The sequence below is a fragment of the Schistocerca serialis genome, chromosome 2, assembly GCF_023864345.2.
Source record: "Schistocerca serialis cubense isolate TAMUIC-IGC-003099 chromosome 2, iqSchSeri2.2, whole genome shotgun sequence".
Taxonomy (NCBI): Eukaryota; Metazoa; Arthropoda; class Insecta; order Orthoptera; family Acrididae; genus Schistocerca; species Schistocerca serialis.
The window spans coordinates 1089242725-1089256134 of record NC_064639.1 but is presented as its reverse complement, the minus strand read 5'-3'; the positions used below and the strand labels follow the sequence as shown (position 1 = coordinate 1089256134).

The 13410-nt window shown below is 45.8% G+C and overlaps 1 protein-coding gene and 1 non-coding gene across 4 annotated transcripts in view; both read left to right on the top strand.

Annotated features, from left to right (window-relative positions):
- Nucleotides 1-13410, top strand: part of LOC126458537 (leukocyte elastase inhibitor-like) — a 342121-nt gene that overhangs the window by 158005 nt on the left and 170706 nt on the right. Inside the window, exon 8 of one of the 3 annotated variants that reach the window (XM_050095643.1) lies at nt 8304-8604. The exons of the other annotated variants lie outside the window; for them this stretch is intronic. Coding sequence (XP_049951600.1) covers nt 8304-8461 — 158 coding nt within the window. The 3' untranslated portion in view covers nt 8462-8604. Of the gene's footprint in view, nt 1-8303; nt 8605-13410 lie in introns of those variants that run through there. 3 annotated transcript variants of the gene reach the window in all.
- Trnar-ucu (transfer RNA arginine (anticodon UCU)) lies at nt 3790-3864 on the top strand. Its single transcript has one exon. It is a non-coding gene; the product is annotated as a tRNA-Arg (tRNA).

Genomic DNA, 13410 nt, shown 5'->3' with positions numbered 1-13410 from the left:
TTCTGATAGTGTCATATCTCCAATCTTATGTTCCCTCACTTCAGCTTTCCTTTCTACAGTATTGTCCTCGAGGTTGTTTCTTATATATATTTTCCAACCACCCTTCAGCTTTCTTATCTAACTACAAGTTTTCCACCTGAGCTCTTGATATACAGTTGATTCTCTTTTCCTCGAAGGTCTAAGTTTCCTCTAGGTGGCGTTATCTTTTCCCGAGTTGTGCATGCTATCACAACCTTGCATCTATCCTCTAGCCATATGTCTGTAGTCTGTATTCCCTTTTGCCTCGTTTATTTGCCGCATTTTTACATCTTCTCCTTTCATCAATTAAATTCCTGTCAGCAAAGACTATTGATGGCTTAGGACCAGGACATTATGGGTCACATACCAATGGCCAAAATGCAGACGGAAGTTCCCAGAGTAACATTTTCACTTTGCAGCGAAATGTGCTCTGATATGAAACTTCCTGGCAGATTAAAACTGTGCGTCGCACTGAGACTCGAACTTGGTATCTTCGCATTTTATGCGCAAGTACTCTACCAACCGAGCTATCCAAGAACGATTTATGAACCGTGCTCGCAGCATACAGTTTTGATCCGTCAGGAAATTTCATGTCAGCACACATAAGGCTGCAGACTGAAAATTTCATTCTGGAAAAACCTCTAGCTGTGGCTAACCCATGTCTCCGGAATATCCTTTCTTCCAGAAGTGCTAGTCCCACAAATTTCTAGAGAGAACCTCTATGAATTTCCTTATATTGCTTCTTTTGTAAAGACTCTCTTGTACAACAGTGAAAAAAAGTCAAGATTGTGAACATGTAACTACTGTAAATTTGCCAAAAGTAATTCAGTTATTTCAGTAATGTCGATTTAATCCTGTAAGTAAGTAAAAAAAGTTGGTAGTATACTTGCTAGCGAAAACCAAAGGGCCGGCCGGAGTGGCCGAGCGGTTAAAGGCGCTACGGTCTGGAACCGCACGACCGCTACGGTCGCAGGTTCGAATCCTGCCTCGGGCATGGATGTGTGTGATGTCCTTAGGTTAGTTAGGTTTAAGTAGTTCTAAGTTCTAGGGGACTTATGACCACAGCAGTTGAGTCCCATAGTGCTCAGAGCTATTTTGAAAACCGAAGGTCCCGAGTTCGTGTCTCGGTTCGGCACACAGTTTAAATCTACCAAGAACTTTTATGTAGACGGCTGGTACGTGTATCTTATTACATTTTGTTTTGCGAATTTTTTTAGTGTTTGAGCGGGAAGAAGAAGAAGATCAACAACAACAACAAGAAGAAGAAAAACTGTAACCAGTAATATGAACACAACAAAATGAACAGTCACTAGAATGGCTCTTTCCATTTACCATGTGGTTATAACTGAACTTCCCCTACTTAACACGTTATAACAAGAAAAATAACACGAGTACCTAACCTGGTAGCATTAATGTTAAGGTCGTGGAGAAGAGAAATAATGCAGAATCAATACAGTGGCCGGCGGGTGGCCGTGCGGCTCAAGGCGCTACAGTCTGGAACCGTGCGACCGCTACGGTCGCAGGTTCGAATCCTGCCTCGGGCATGGATGTGTGTGATGTCTTCAGGTTAGTTAGGTTTAAACAGTTCAAAGTTCTAGGGGACTGATGACCTTAGAAGTTAAGTCCCATAGTGCTCAGAACCATTTTTTCAATACCATGGAAACAATTTTCATGTGGTGCTACGGTACATCATATCATACCGATACCATTACTGTTACAAAAGAGGCTCAGTATTCGGTTCCAGAAAAGTCTGAAAGCGCAGGAATGCATTGTGTACAGCAGAACGTAGCATGTCCGTAGGTATGCAGTCTACCTCTCTTGATATGCTGCGAAACAGATCAGCACATGTGTGAACGTTCCCCCGGTAAACTCTGTCCTTCAAGTAGCCCCACAACCAGAAATCACAGGGAGTGAGACCAGCTGATCGTGCCGGCCAAATACACTCCTGGAAATGGAAAAAAGAACACATTGACACCGGTGTGTCAGACCCACCATACTTGCTCCGGACACTGCGAGAGGGCTGTACAAGCAATGATCACACGCACGGCACAGCGGACACACCAGGAACCGCGGTGTTGGCCGTCGAATGGCGCTAGCTGCGCAGCATTTGTGCACCGCCGCCTTCAGTGTCAGCCAGTTTGCCGTGGCATACGGAGCTCCATCGCAGTCTTTAACACTGGTAGCATGCCGCGACAGCGTGGACGTGAACCGTATGTGCAGTTGACGGACTTTGAGCGAGGGCGTATAGTGGGCATGCGGGAGGCCGGGTGGACGTACCGCCGAATTGCTCAACACGTGGGGCGTGAGGTCTCCACAGTACATCGATGTTGTCGCCAGTGGTCGGCGGAAGGTGCACGTGCCCGTCGACCTGGGACCGGACCGCAGCGACGCACGGATGCACGCCAAGACCGTAGGATCCTACGCAGTGCCGTAGGGGACCGCACCGCCACTTCCCAGCAAATTAGGGGCACTGTTGCTCCTGGGGTATCGGCAAGGACCATTCGCAACCGTTTCCATGAAGCTGGGCTACGGTCCCCCACCCCGTTAGGCCGTCTTCCGCTCACGCCCCAACATCGTGCAGCCCGCCTCCAGTGGTGTCGCGGCAGGCGTGAATGGAGGGACGAATGGAGACGTGTCGTCTTCAGCGATGAGAGTCGCTTCTGCCTTGGTGCCAATGATGGTCGTATGCGTGTTTGGCGCCGTGCAGGTGAGCGCCACAATCAGGACTGCATACGACCGAGGCACACAGGGCCAACACCCGGCATCATGGTGTGGGGAGCGATCTCCTACACTGGCCGTACACCACTGGTGATCGTCGAGGGGACACTGAATAGTGCACGGTACATCCAAACCGTCATCGAACCCATCGTTCTACCATTCCTAGACCGACAAGGGAACTTGCTGTTCCAACAGGACAATGCACGTCCGCATGTATCCCGTGCCACCCAACGTGCTCTAGAAGGTGTAAGTCAACTACCCAGGCCAGCAAGATCTCCGGATCTGTCCCCCATTGAGCATGTTTGGGACTGGATGAAGCGTCGTCTCACGCGGTCTGCACGTCCAGCACGAACGCTGGTCCAACTGAGGCGCCAGGTGGAAATGGCATGGCAAGCCGTTCCACAGGACTACATCCAGCATCTCTACGATCGTCTCCATGGGAGAATAGCAGCCTGCATTGCTGCGAAAGGTGGATATACACTGTACTAGTGCCGACATTGTGCATGCTCTGTTGCCTGTGTCTATGTGACTGTGGTTCTGTCAGTGTGATCATGTGATGTATCTGACCCCAGGAATTTATCAATAAAGTTTCCCCTTCCTGGGACAATGAATTCACGGTGTTCTTATTTCAATTTCCAGGAGTGTATATGAAAACGATTGGCCGACAATTCAATCGTTTCCAAATATGTTTCTGAGAAGCAAGTTCGGGCCAGATCTTGCATGAAAAGTGTTGAGTGCAATGCTTCTCTCCCCTGTAGGGCGGGTATGACATGCTGGCGAAGCATTACGCAGTAACTCTAGCCAGTCACCCTACACGTCTTTGGTCATTGATCGGAATGGGCCAATGATGAACGTAGCCGTGCAGCCACACCATACGGTGACAGGTTCACCATTCAGAGGAACTTCATACACAGTGGCTGGAGGTGAAGATGCCCGCAATAGGCAATTCTGTTTGTTCACCTCATCTGTGAGAAAAAAATAAGATTTATATGGATATGTGGGCCTCACGGGATGCGTGCGCGAGATAGTCCCTGCAGTCGCACTATCCTCCGTGCCCTCGGTGGCTCAGATGGATAGAGCGTCTGCCATCTAAGCAGGAGATCCCGGGTTCGAGTCCCGGTCGGGGCACACAATTTCACCTGTCCCCGTTGATACACATCAGCTCCCGTCAGGAGCTGAAGGTATTAATATAATTCTAATGTCAAAAATAAGATTCGTCTGTCCATAGCATGGTCCGGGGCCAGCCCTAGTCCTTGCGAGGACGTGGAGAGCGAAGTCAACACATCACTGTGCATGTTGCGGTGCAAGCTACTACACGTTATGGATCTTGTACAGGTACAATTCGAGAATGTTTCGAAGCACCTTCCGTACAGTGGATCACGGGATGTTCAACTGTAGTGGCACATCACGCGCAGTGCCTGGCGATCGGGAACTGCGCACAGCGTTGCCTATCATAGCAATAGCGATTTCAACAATCATTTGTGGTGGAAGCGGTTGTTGGCCTCTTCCCAGTTCTCTAGTTGATTCGAACTTCTTCATCCTGCTCAGTCCGCCTGCTTAGCTGGGTAGTAACCTGCTTGCCTTCCATGCACTGGGTCTGGGCTCGATTCCCGGCCAGGTTGGAGATTTTCCCCGCCCGGAGACTGGGTGTTGTGTTGTCCTCATCATCATTTCATCCTCATTCACCGGCCGCAAGTCGCCCGTTGTGGCGCCGACTGAAGTAATACTTGATCTTGGCGGACGAAACCGACTGGGACATCCCGGCCAACAATACCATACGGTCATTTCATTTTTTTCATCAAGCTCCGCACAGCAGATGGAGGAAGATGATCCTTCCGTAATCCTTTCAGCCGGCGATATTCTGGAAGTGCAGCTGCAGCATTACTATTGTTCTGGTAACAGACCTTCACCAATAATGTCCTGCTCCATTTGTCCAAACTCATGTTGATACGTCACCAAGTGCACTGTGACTGGTCAGGTGTGTGAGACTATGAATCACTATGGCTGACCGCGGCACCAGATGGCCATAGATGCGATTGGACGGTGGTGCTGTGAGGCATGGAATTCATGCACCCCAAACTCTGGTCATTAATGCTATCAAGTCTGTTAGTCGTACGGTAATTAGTTTCCGTGTTATAACGTTTTAAATAGAGAAAGTTTAGTTATAACCACCCGGTACTTGGAACAGGCTTGTTTTTTTTTTTTTCTTTTTTTTTTTTTTTTTACCACCCAGCACTCTGATCTCGAATTTTACGTCCGAAGTATGAGGAACGTAGTTTTCTTACAGAATCTGTATTGTTCCTACCATGTTTCTTTCTGACAAATTCACCACTCCGTAACAAATCTGTCAAAACAGTTTTTGAACTGTGCCTAGGTATTGTACTAAGCGCATTCACTAAAAGCCATAAAAGTGTTCTTGCATTACGACAAAACAAAAGGCGGTAAGCAATGAAGAATAGCCAACTAAATTCTCGTAGTAGTTACGAGATATAAAGCAACATCTACTAATAAAATTTCGACTGCATTTTATAAAATTACATACCGTGTGAAACATATTAACACAGTTAAAATGCATTTTTGAAATATTAAAAAAAAGTTTTGTGGCTTTTAGCGTGTAATCATGTCAGTCGAAGTGACTGCACAGTGGCTAGCGTCTCTGCCTCTCACTTTTGCGCCCCGTGTTCGAAACCCGTTTATCATTTCTATTTTAATTTTTCATTTATATATGTCCATAGAGGATTACTAGACAAACGTTTTACGATGTGTACTGAAATAATGTTGTCCTTATTTGTCTGCAAATGGCATGTCTGGTGAATGAATTTAAAAAATTGGAAAAATTGTTTTAAATTGTGTCTGGTGGAATTCCTATGGTGAATCTCGATTCACAATCAGTAGCAAGCGTCAGTTTTCGGAAAAGTGATCTGCTGCGTGTGGTTTGCCGCGAAATTATTGCCAAAGCGTGAAATATTCGACAGTGTTAACGATGTTTCTTTCCCGAAGGATATTCGTAGGAATAAATGGTCACTTTGACAAATTTGCCTTCGCCGATGCTCGTGGTGTTCGGAATTTCTACGCCTCGAATGTTCCCACAGTCAGTGTCACCCAAGAAAATGCACCAAGTCTTCCTCAACAATGAACGTAGGAATAAAATACAAGCATTAAGAACTGATGTAAAAATGAAATATAGGTATATGAGAATTTAGAAAGATTGTGCCGCTGAAAATATCCTGTACAAACAAGTAATAAATGTATATCACTTATTGTGGAACCCAGTCGTAATTGTGCAATTAATATAACGCCCTTCTATCCCCTAACTTGATAAATGTTCGTGTAGTAGCCTTCTACGGACATGAGTAGATAAATGAAAATAAGAAAGTAAAAGAAAAACAGTAACCAGGTTTCGAATAAGGGGCGCAAAAGTGACATTCCGAGACGCTGTCTTTTGTACCACTAATTCCGTTGAGCTTAACGCCCGCTAAAAGACATTTAAAGTGACTCGAAGACTTTGACGGTCATTTTCTTGGAAACGGCCAAGTACCTACAGATAAGTTGACAAACGTTTTCGCTTATTTTGGCTCCTCTTTCACTGAACGAAGTTTCTGGTAAATCAGGTTATGCCACTTCCGTGTTCTCCTCGTAAGCGCATTTGAGCCGAATTATACCGCCACAGTTTTTTTTCCGAATGTGCTCTGAATATCATTGAGAATCACTAAGAAAGTTATCACTGTCATTTCACGTGTCTCCATTTTCGGGAACAAAATCTAAGTGGTGTTGCCACTAAAGAGCGATGTTGGCCGGCACGTCTATGTGTTTCTGAGCGCTTACCAAGCACTCTACTTCCACGTCGCGTGTGAAGTCGGGGCAAGCACACGACAACATGATCCACAATTGCAGTGCTCTCCACTTAGCCTTTAGTGTACGTCCCTTGCCAATGTACATAACAGTGGGTTGCCCACTGACTCTGATACTGTTTTTATAATTATACAGGGTTATTACAAATGATTGAAGCGATTTCACGGCTCTACAATAAGTTTATTATTTGAGATTTTTTCACAATGCTTTGCACACACATACAAAAACTCAAAAAGTTTTTTTAGGCATTCACAAATGTTCGATATGTGCCCCTTTAGTGATTCGGCAGACATCAAGCCGATAATCAAGTTCCTCCCACACTCGGCGCAGCATGTCCCCATCAATGAGTTCGAAAGAATCGTTGATGCGAGCTCGCTGTTCTGGCACGTTTCTTGGTAGAGGAGGTTTAAACACTGAATCTTTCACATAACCCCACAGAAAGAAATCACATGGGGTTAAGTCGGGAGAGCGTGGGCGCCATGACATGAATTGCTGATCGTAATCTCCACCATGACCGATCCATCGGTTTTCCAATCTCCTGTTTAAGAAATGCCGAACATCATGATGGAAGTGCGGTGGAGCACCATCCTGTTGAAAGATGGCGCTGTCGGTCTCCAATTGTGGCATGAGCCAATTTTCCAGCATGTCCAGATACACGTGTCCTGTAACGTTTTTTTCGCAGAAGAAAAAGGGGCTGTAAACTTTAAACCGTGAGATTGCACAAAACACGTTAACTTTTGGTGAATTGCGAATTTGCTGCACGAATGCGTGAGGATTCTCTACCGCCCAGATTCTCACATTGTGTCTGTTCACTTCACCATTAAGAAAAAATGTTGCTTTATCCCTGAAAACAAGTTTCGCACTGAACGCATCCTCTTCCATGAGCTGTTGCAACCGCGCCGAAAATTCAAAGCGTTTGACTTTGTCATCGGGTGTCAGGGCTCGTAGCAATTGTAAAGGGTAAGGCTTCTGCTTTAGCCTTTTCCGTAAGATTTTCCAAACCGTCGGCTGTGGTACGTTTAGCTCCCTGCTTGCTTTATTCGTCGACTTCCGCGGGCTACGCGTGAAACTTGCCCGCACGCGTTCAACCGTTTCTTCGCTCACTGCAGGCCGACCCGTTGATTTCCCCTTACAGAGGCATCCAGAAGCTTTAAACTGCGCATACCATCGCCGAATGGAGTTAGCAGTTGGTGGAGCTTTGTTGAACTTCGTCCTGAAGTGTCGTTGCACTGTTATGACTGACTGATGTGAGTGAATTTCAAGCACGACATACGCTTTCTCGGCTCCTGTCTGCCATTTTGTCTCACTGCGCTCTCGAGCGCTCTGGCGGCAGAAATCTGAAGTGCGGCTTCAGACGAACAAAACTTTATGAGTTTTTCTACGTATCTGTAGTGTGTCGTGACCATATGTCAATGAATGGAGCTACAGTGAATTTATGAAATCGCTTCAATCATTTGTAATAGCCCTGTATTTGCAGCATATGTAATGGATTGCGCTCACGGGCATTTTCTTTCCATTTTCTCTGTTAATTTAACATAATTTTTCCAAAAGAGTTCACTTCTTCCGGTGCCATTATTTATAGCCAACTTCCTTCTTCATTCATCATTCGGTTTCTTAGAAATCTATACTTTAGATTTTACTTTTTGTGAATAGTAAGCTCTTTTGTGTGGAATAAAGTTTCATTTCAATATTCAGTATTGCGTTTCTTTTTTCAGCTGTACTGGTGGCCGCTATTGAGTCCATTGATTATAACGAGCCACCAAGCCCCATCATCTTCAAAGCAGATCACCCTTTCGTGTTCCTCATACTGGACCAGCAGACGAAAACTGTGCTCTTCGTGGGACGCTACTCGAACCCTCCCGCTGAATCTTGAAGTGAATCACTTGCCTTGGGGTCCAACAGCTGCATGTTTTCCCATTTGATGTAAAATGTGTACCACATACATTGTCCGGTCATATATTTATCACACGCCCTCTCTTCTGAAGGACAAAAAATAAACTGAAACTTAATATGAAATCATTATATTTCGTTATTTATTACCTTACCAACAGCAGCCAAGAACATCATTTTGCCACATACTTAACAGTAATGTATTACGTCCATCTACAGAGGACATTTCCCATTTAATGTCATGTTCAGATACATTTCAAAGTCTATTTTATTACGCCATTTACGTTCAAATGTGCATACGTCTGGGCAGTAACTGTATCTTTCAGGGCATTAGAAATACGAGGGCAGTTCAATAAGTAATGCAACACATTTTTTTTCTGAAACAGGGGTTGTTTTATTCAGCAATGAAATACACCAGGTTATTCCCTAATCTTTTAGCTACACAACACTATTTTTCAACGTAATCTCCATTCAATGCTACGGCCTTACGCCACCTTGAAATGAGGGCCTGTATGCCTGCACGGTACCATTCCACTGGTCGATGTCGGAGCCAACGTCGTACTGCATCAATAACTTCTTCATCATCCGCGTAGTGCGTCCCACGGATTGCGTCCTTCATTGGGCCAAACATATGGAAATCCGACGGTGCGAGATCGGGGCTGTAGGGTGCATGAGGAAGAACAGTCCACTGAAGTTTTGTGAGCTCCTCTAGGGTGCAAAGACTTGTGTGAGGTCTTGCGTTGTCACGAAGAAGGAGAAGTTCGTTCAGATTTTTGTGCCTACGAACACGCTGAAGTCGTTTCTTCAATTTCTGAAGAGTAGCACAATACACTTCAGAGTTGATCGTTTGACCATGGGGAAGGACATCGAACAGAATAACCCCTTCAACGTCCCAGAAGACTGTAACCATGACTTTACCGGCTGAGGGTATGGCTTTAAACTTTTTCTTGGTAGGGGAGTGGGTGTGGAGCCACTCCATTGATTGCTGTTTTGTTTCAGGTTCGAAGTGATGAACCCATGTTTCATCGCCTGTAACAGTCTTTGACAAGAAATTGTCACCCTCAGCCACATGACGAGCAAGCAATTCCGCACAGATGGTTCTCCTTTGCTCTTTATGGTGTTCGGTTAGACAACGAGGGACCCAGCGGGAACAAACCTTTGAATATCCCAACTGGTGAACAATTGTGACAGCACTACCAACAGAGATGTCAAGTTGAGCACTGAGTTGTTTGATGGTGATCCGTCGATCATCTCGAACGAGCATGTTCGCACGCTCCGCCATTGCAGGAGTCACAGCTGTGCACGGCAGGCCCGCACGTGGGAGATCAGACAGTCTTGCTTGACCTTGCAGCGATGATGACACACGCTTTGCCCAACGACTCACCGTGCTTTTGTCCACTACCAGATACTGTAGACATTCTGCAAGCGCCTATTAATATCTGAGATGCCCTGGTTTTCCGCCAAAAGAAACTCGATCACTGCCCGTTGTTTGCAACGCACATCCGTTACAGACGCCATTGTAACAGCTCCGTACAGCGCTGCCACCTGTCGGAAGTCAATGAAACTATACGAGACGATGCGGGAATATTTGAAAATATTGCACAAGAAATTTCCGGTTTTTTCAACCAAAATTGGCCGAGAAAAAAAATGTGTTGCATTACTTATTGACCTGCCCTCGTACGACGATTTGAGAAGAATAGAAGCTCTATTCATTCAATATCTCTTCCTTACGCACCTTTGCCGTGCAGCTTCCCACTGAAACACGAAGAGGGACTGTATGTGTCCACACGACAACGTTCAACGCCAGAAATGGATGATGATTCTTCCTCTGAATGCTTACACATTACGAATGCGAGATTATAGATTCTCGTCAAACGAAAATACGTTGACTGTCGCGTTGTACGCAAAGCCAGTTAACTGTGAACGACCAGTAGAAAACCTGTACAGCAGTCTTTGTCTTTGCGTGCGAAGTCGAAATACATTCTCCTGTGTCGATAAGATGTGACATAAATGCGATCGTTTCAAATACATATCATCCTCACAAAAGCTTCTACGAATCGTATTCGATTCTGTCTCTTCCCATTTACACAATAACGGCAGCTATGTTTGTATCGGACACAGCTGTCTTTCCTCGAGTGACCGCAGGACCATTCATTGTCCTCGACTATCCTGGGCTGTGCATTATGGATCTCAGCCCAGCGTTAAATAACTATCCAGGAGCGCAGAGCACTCGCACACTGAGGGCTACGAGCAAACTTAATTACGTATGTAGACAGTTCATCCACTCCCGGAATCGAGAATCTCGGCAATTTTCGCCTGGTATCGACATTCATACTGGCAAGATATCGGTACCAGGTATTCCAAGATTATCAAGAATAACTTAATTTACTTTCGAGAATATCTTAACTTCAATAATGTACACTGAAGCGCCAAAAAAGTGGTATAGGCATGCGCATTCAAATACAGATATGTGTCAATAGGCATAATACCGCGCTGCGGTCGGCAACGCCTACATAGAAGACAACAAGTGTCCGGGGCAGTTGGTAGATCTGTTACTGCTGCTACAGTAGCTGGTTATCAAGAATTAAGTGAGTTTGAACATGGTGTTATAGTCGGCGCACGAGCGGTAAATGGAAATGTCGTGTGGCTAGGGCCTCCCGTCGGGTAGACCGTTATGGGACGCTGCTTCTCCGAGGCAGCGATGAAGTGGGGACTTTCGCGTACGACCATTTCACGAGCATACTATGAATATCAGGAATCCGGTAATACATCAAATCTCTGACATCGCTGCGGCGGGAAAAAGATCTTGCAAGAACGGAACCAACTACGACTGAAGGGAACTGTTCAACGTGACAGAAGTGCAACCCTTCCGCAAATTCCTGCAGATTTCAGTGTTGGGCCATCAATAAGTGTCAGCGTGCGAACCATTCAACGAAACATCATCGACATGGGCTTTCGGAGCCGAGGGAACACTCGTGTACCCTTGATGACTGCACGACACAAAGCTTCATGCGTCGCCTGGGCCCATCAACACCGACATTGGACTGTTAATGACTGGATACATGTTGCCTGGTCGGACGAGTCTCGTTTCAAATTCTATCGTGCGGATGGAGGTGTGCGGGTGGGGAGAGAGCCTCGTGAATCCATGGACCCTGCATGTCAGCAGGGGACTGCTCAAGTTGGTGGAGGCTCTGGAATGGCGTGGGGCGTCTGCAGTAAGAGATACGACTCTGACAGCTGACAACGTTCGTAAGCATCCTGTCTGATCACCTGCATCCATTCATGTCCGTGGTGCATTTCGACAGACGTGGGCAATTCCAGCAGCACAATGCGACACCCCACACGTCCCGAATTGCTACAAAGTGGCTCCAGGAACACTCTTCTGACCTTAAGCTCTTTCGCCTGCCACCAAATTCCCCTGACATGAACATTATTGAGCATATTTGGGATGCCTTGCAACGTGCTGTTTAGAAGAGATATCCGCCCCCTCGTACTCTTACGGATTTATGGACAGCCGTGCAGGATTCATGGTGTCGGTTCCCTCCAGCAATACATCATTAGTTGAGTCCATGCCTCGTCGTGTTGCGGCACTTATGCATGCTCAAAAAAAAAAATGGCTCTGAGCACTATGGGACTTAACATCTATGGTCATCAGTCCCCTAGAACTTAGAACTACTTAAACCTAACTAACCTAAGGACAGCACACAACACCCAGCCATCACGAGGCAGACAAAATCCCTGGCCCCGCCGGGAATCGAACCAGGGAACCCGGGCGTGGGAAGCGAGAACGCTACCGCACGACCACGAGATGCGGGCATGCGTGCTCACCGGGTCTCTACACGATATTAGGCAGGTGTACCAGTGCCTTTAGCTCGTCAATGTAAACGTTACATAAAGTCAGGCAGGAGACAGGCGACCATTATTATAATCACCAGTAGTTCGTCATTCAGGCTGAATGGGTTGTAGTGGTAAAAGTCAAACAACAGGCGAGGAATGACTTTACTGCGGTTGCTAATATTTGTTTCACTCAACTTGAGCCGGCCGCGGTGGTCTAGCGGTCCTAGGCGCTCAGTCCGGAACCGCGCGACTGCTACGGTCGCAGGTTCGAATCCTGCCTCGGGCATGGATGTATGTGATGTCCTTAGGTTAGTTAGGTTTAAGTAGTTCTACGTTCTAGGGGACTAATGACCACAGATGTTAAGTCCCATAGTGCTCAGAGCCATTTGACCATTTGAACTCAACTTGAAACACGTAGTAAACGTGTAGTGATCGCTCCTGGATATCTCGTGGAGGGTAAGTGCCGAAACCCGTGATATGAGCATTAACGTCATTCGTTACCTGACGTTTGACATTTACCATTGCGACCCAGCCAGTGTGAATGCGGAACTACTGATCGTTTTAATTGAAAGTTTTACATCGGATAAGAAATAACAAAAGACATATTTTTTCATGTGACATAATAAAAAGAAAACGACTTTCGGGTTTTTTTCCTGTGCTTTTACTGTGAAAGCTTGCTTCTTGCGAAACTTCATGACTCTTTGTCAGCGGGAAGTACCCTATAGGTTTCGATGAGTGAATTTTCGAGTATTAAAATATGTAGCATAAATGGCCTTACCTTGTGACTGCATTGACTTAGGAGCTTCAACGTTTTAGAAGGCCAAGGGAACATAGACCTCAGTATGTGATATAAATTTCAACTTGATGTGTCTAAATGCTCCTGAGAAAAAGCGTTTTTAACAGTCGGATTGACATGCGGACAACATAGTTATCTTATAAGGGATCCGTTTTCACCGATTGAGGTACATAGCTCTAATACTATTTCCACATCGTATAAATAATGAAAGAATGAACAGTTAACTAGAATGAGATTTTTACTCTGCAGCTGAGTGTGCGCTGATACGTACCTTCCTTGCAGATTAAAACTGTGTGCTG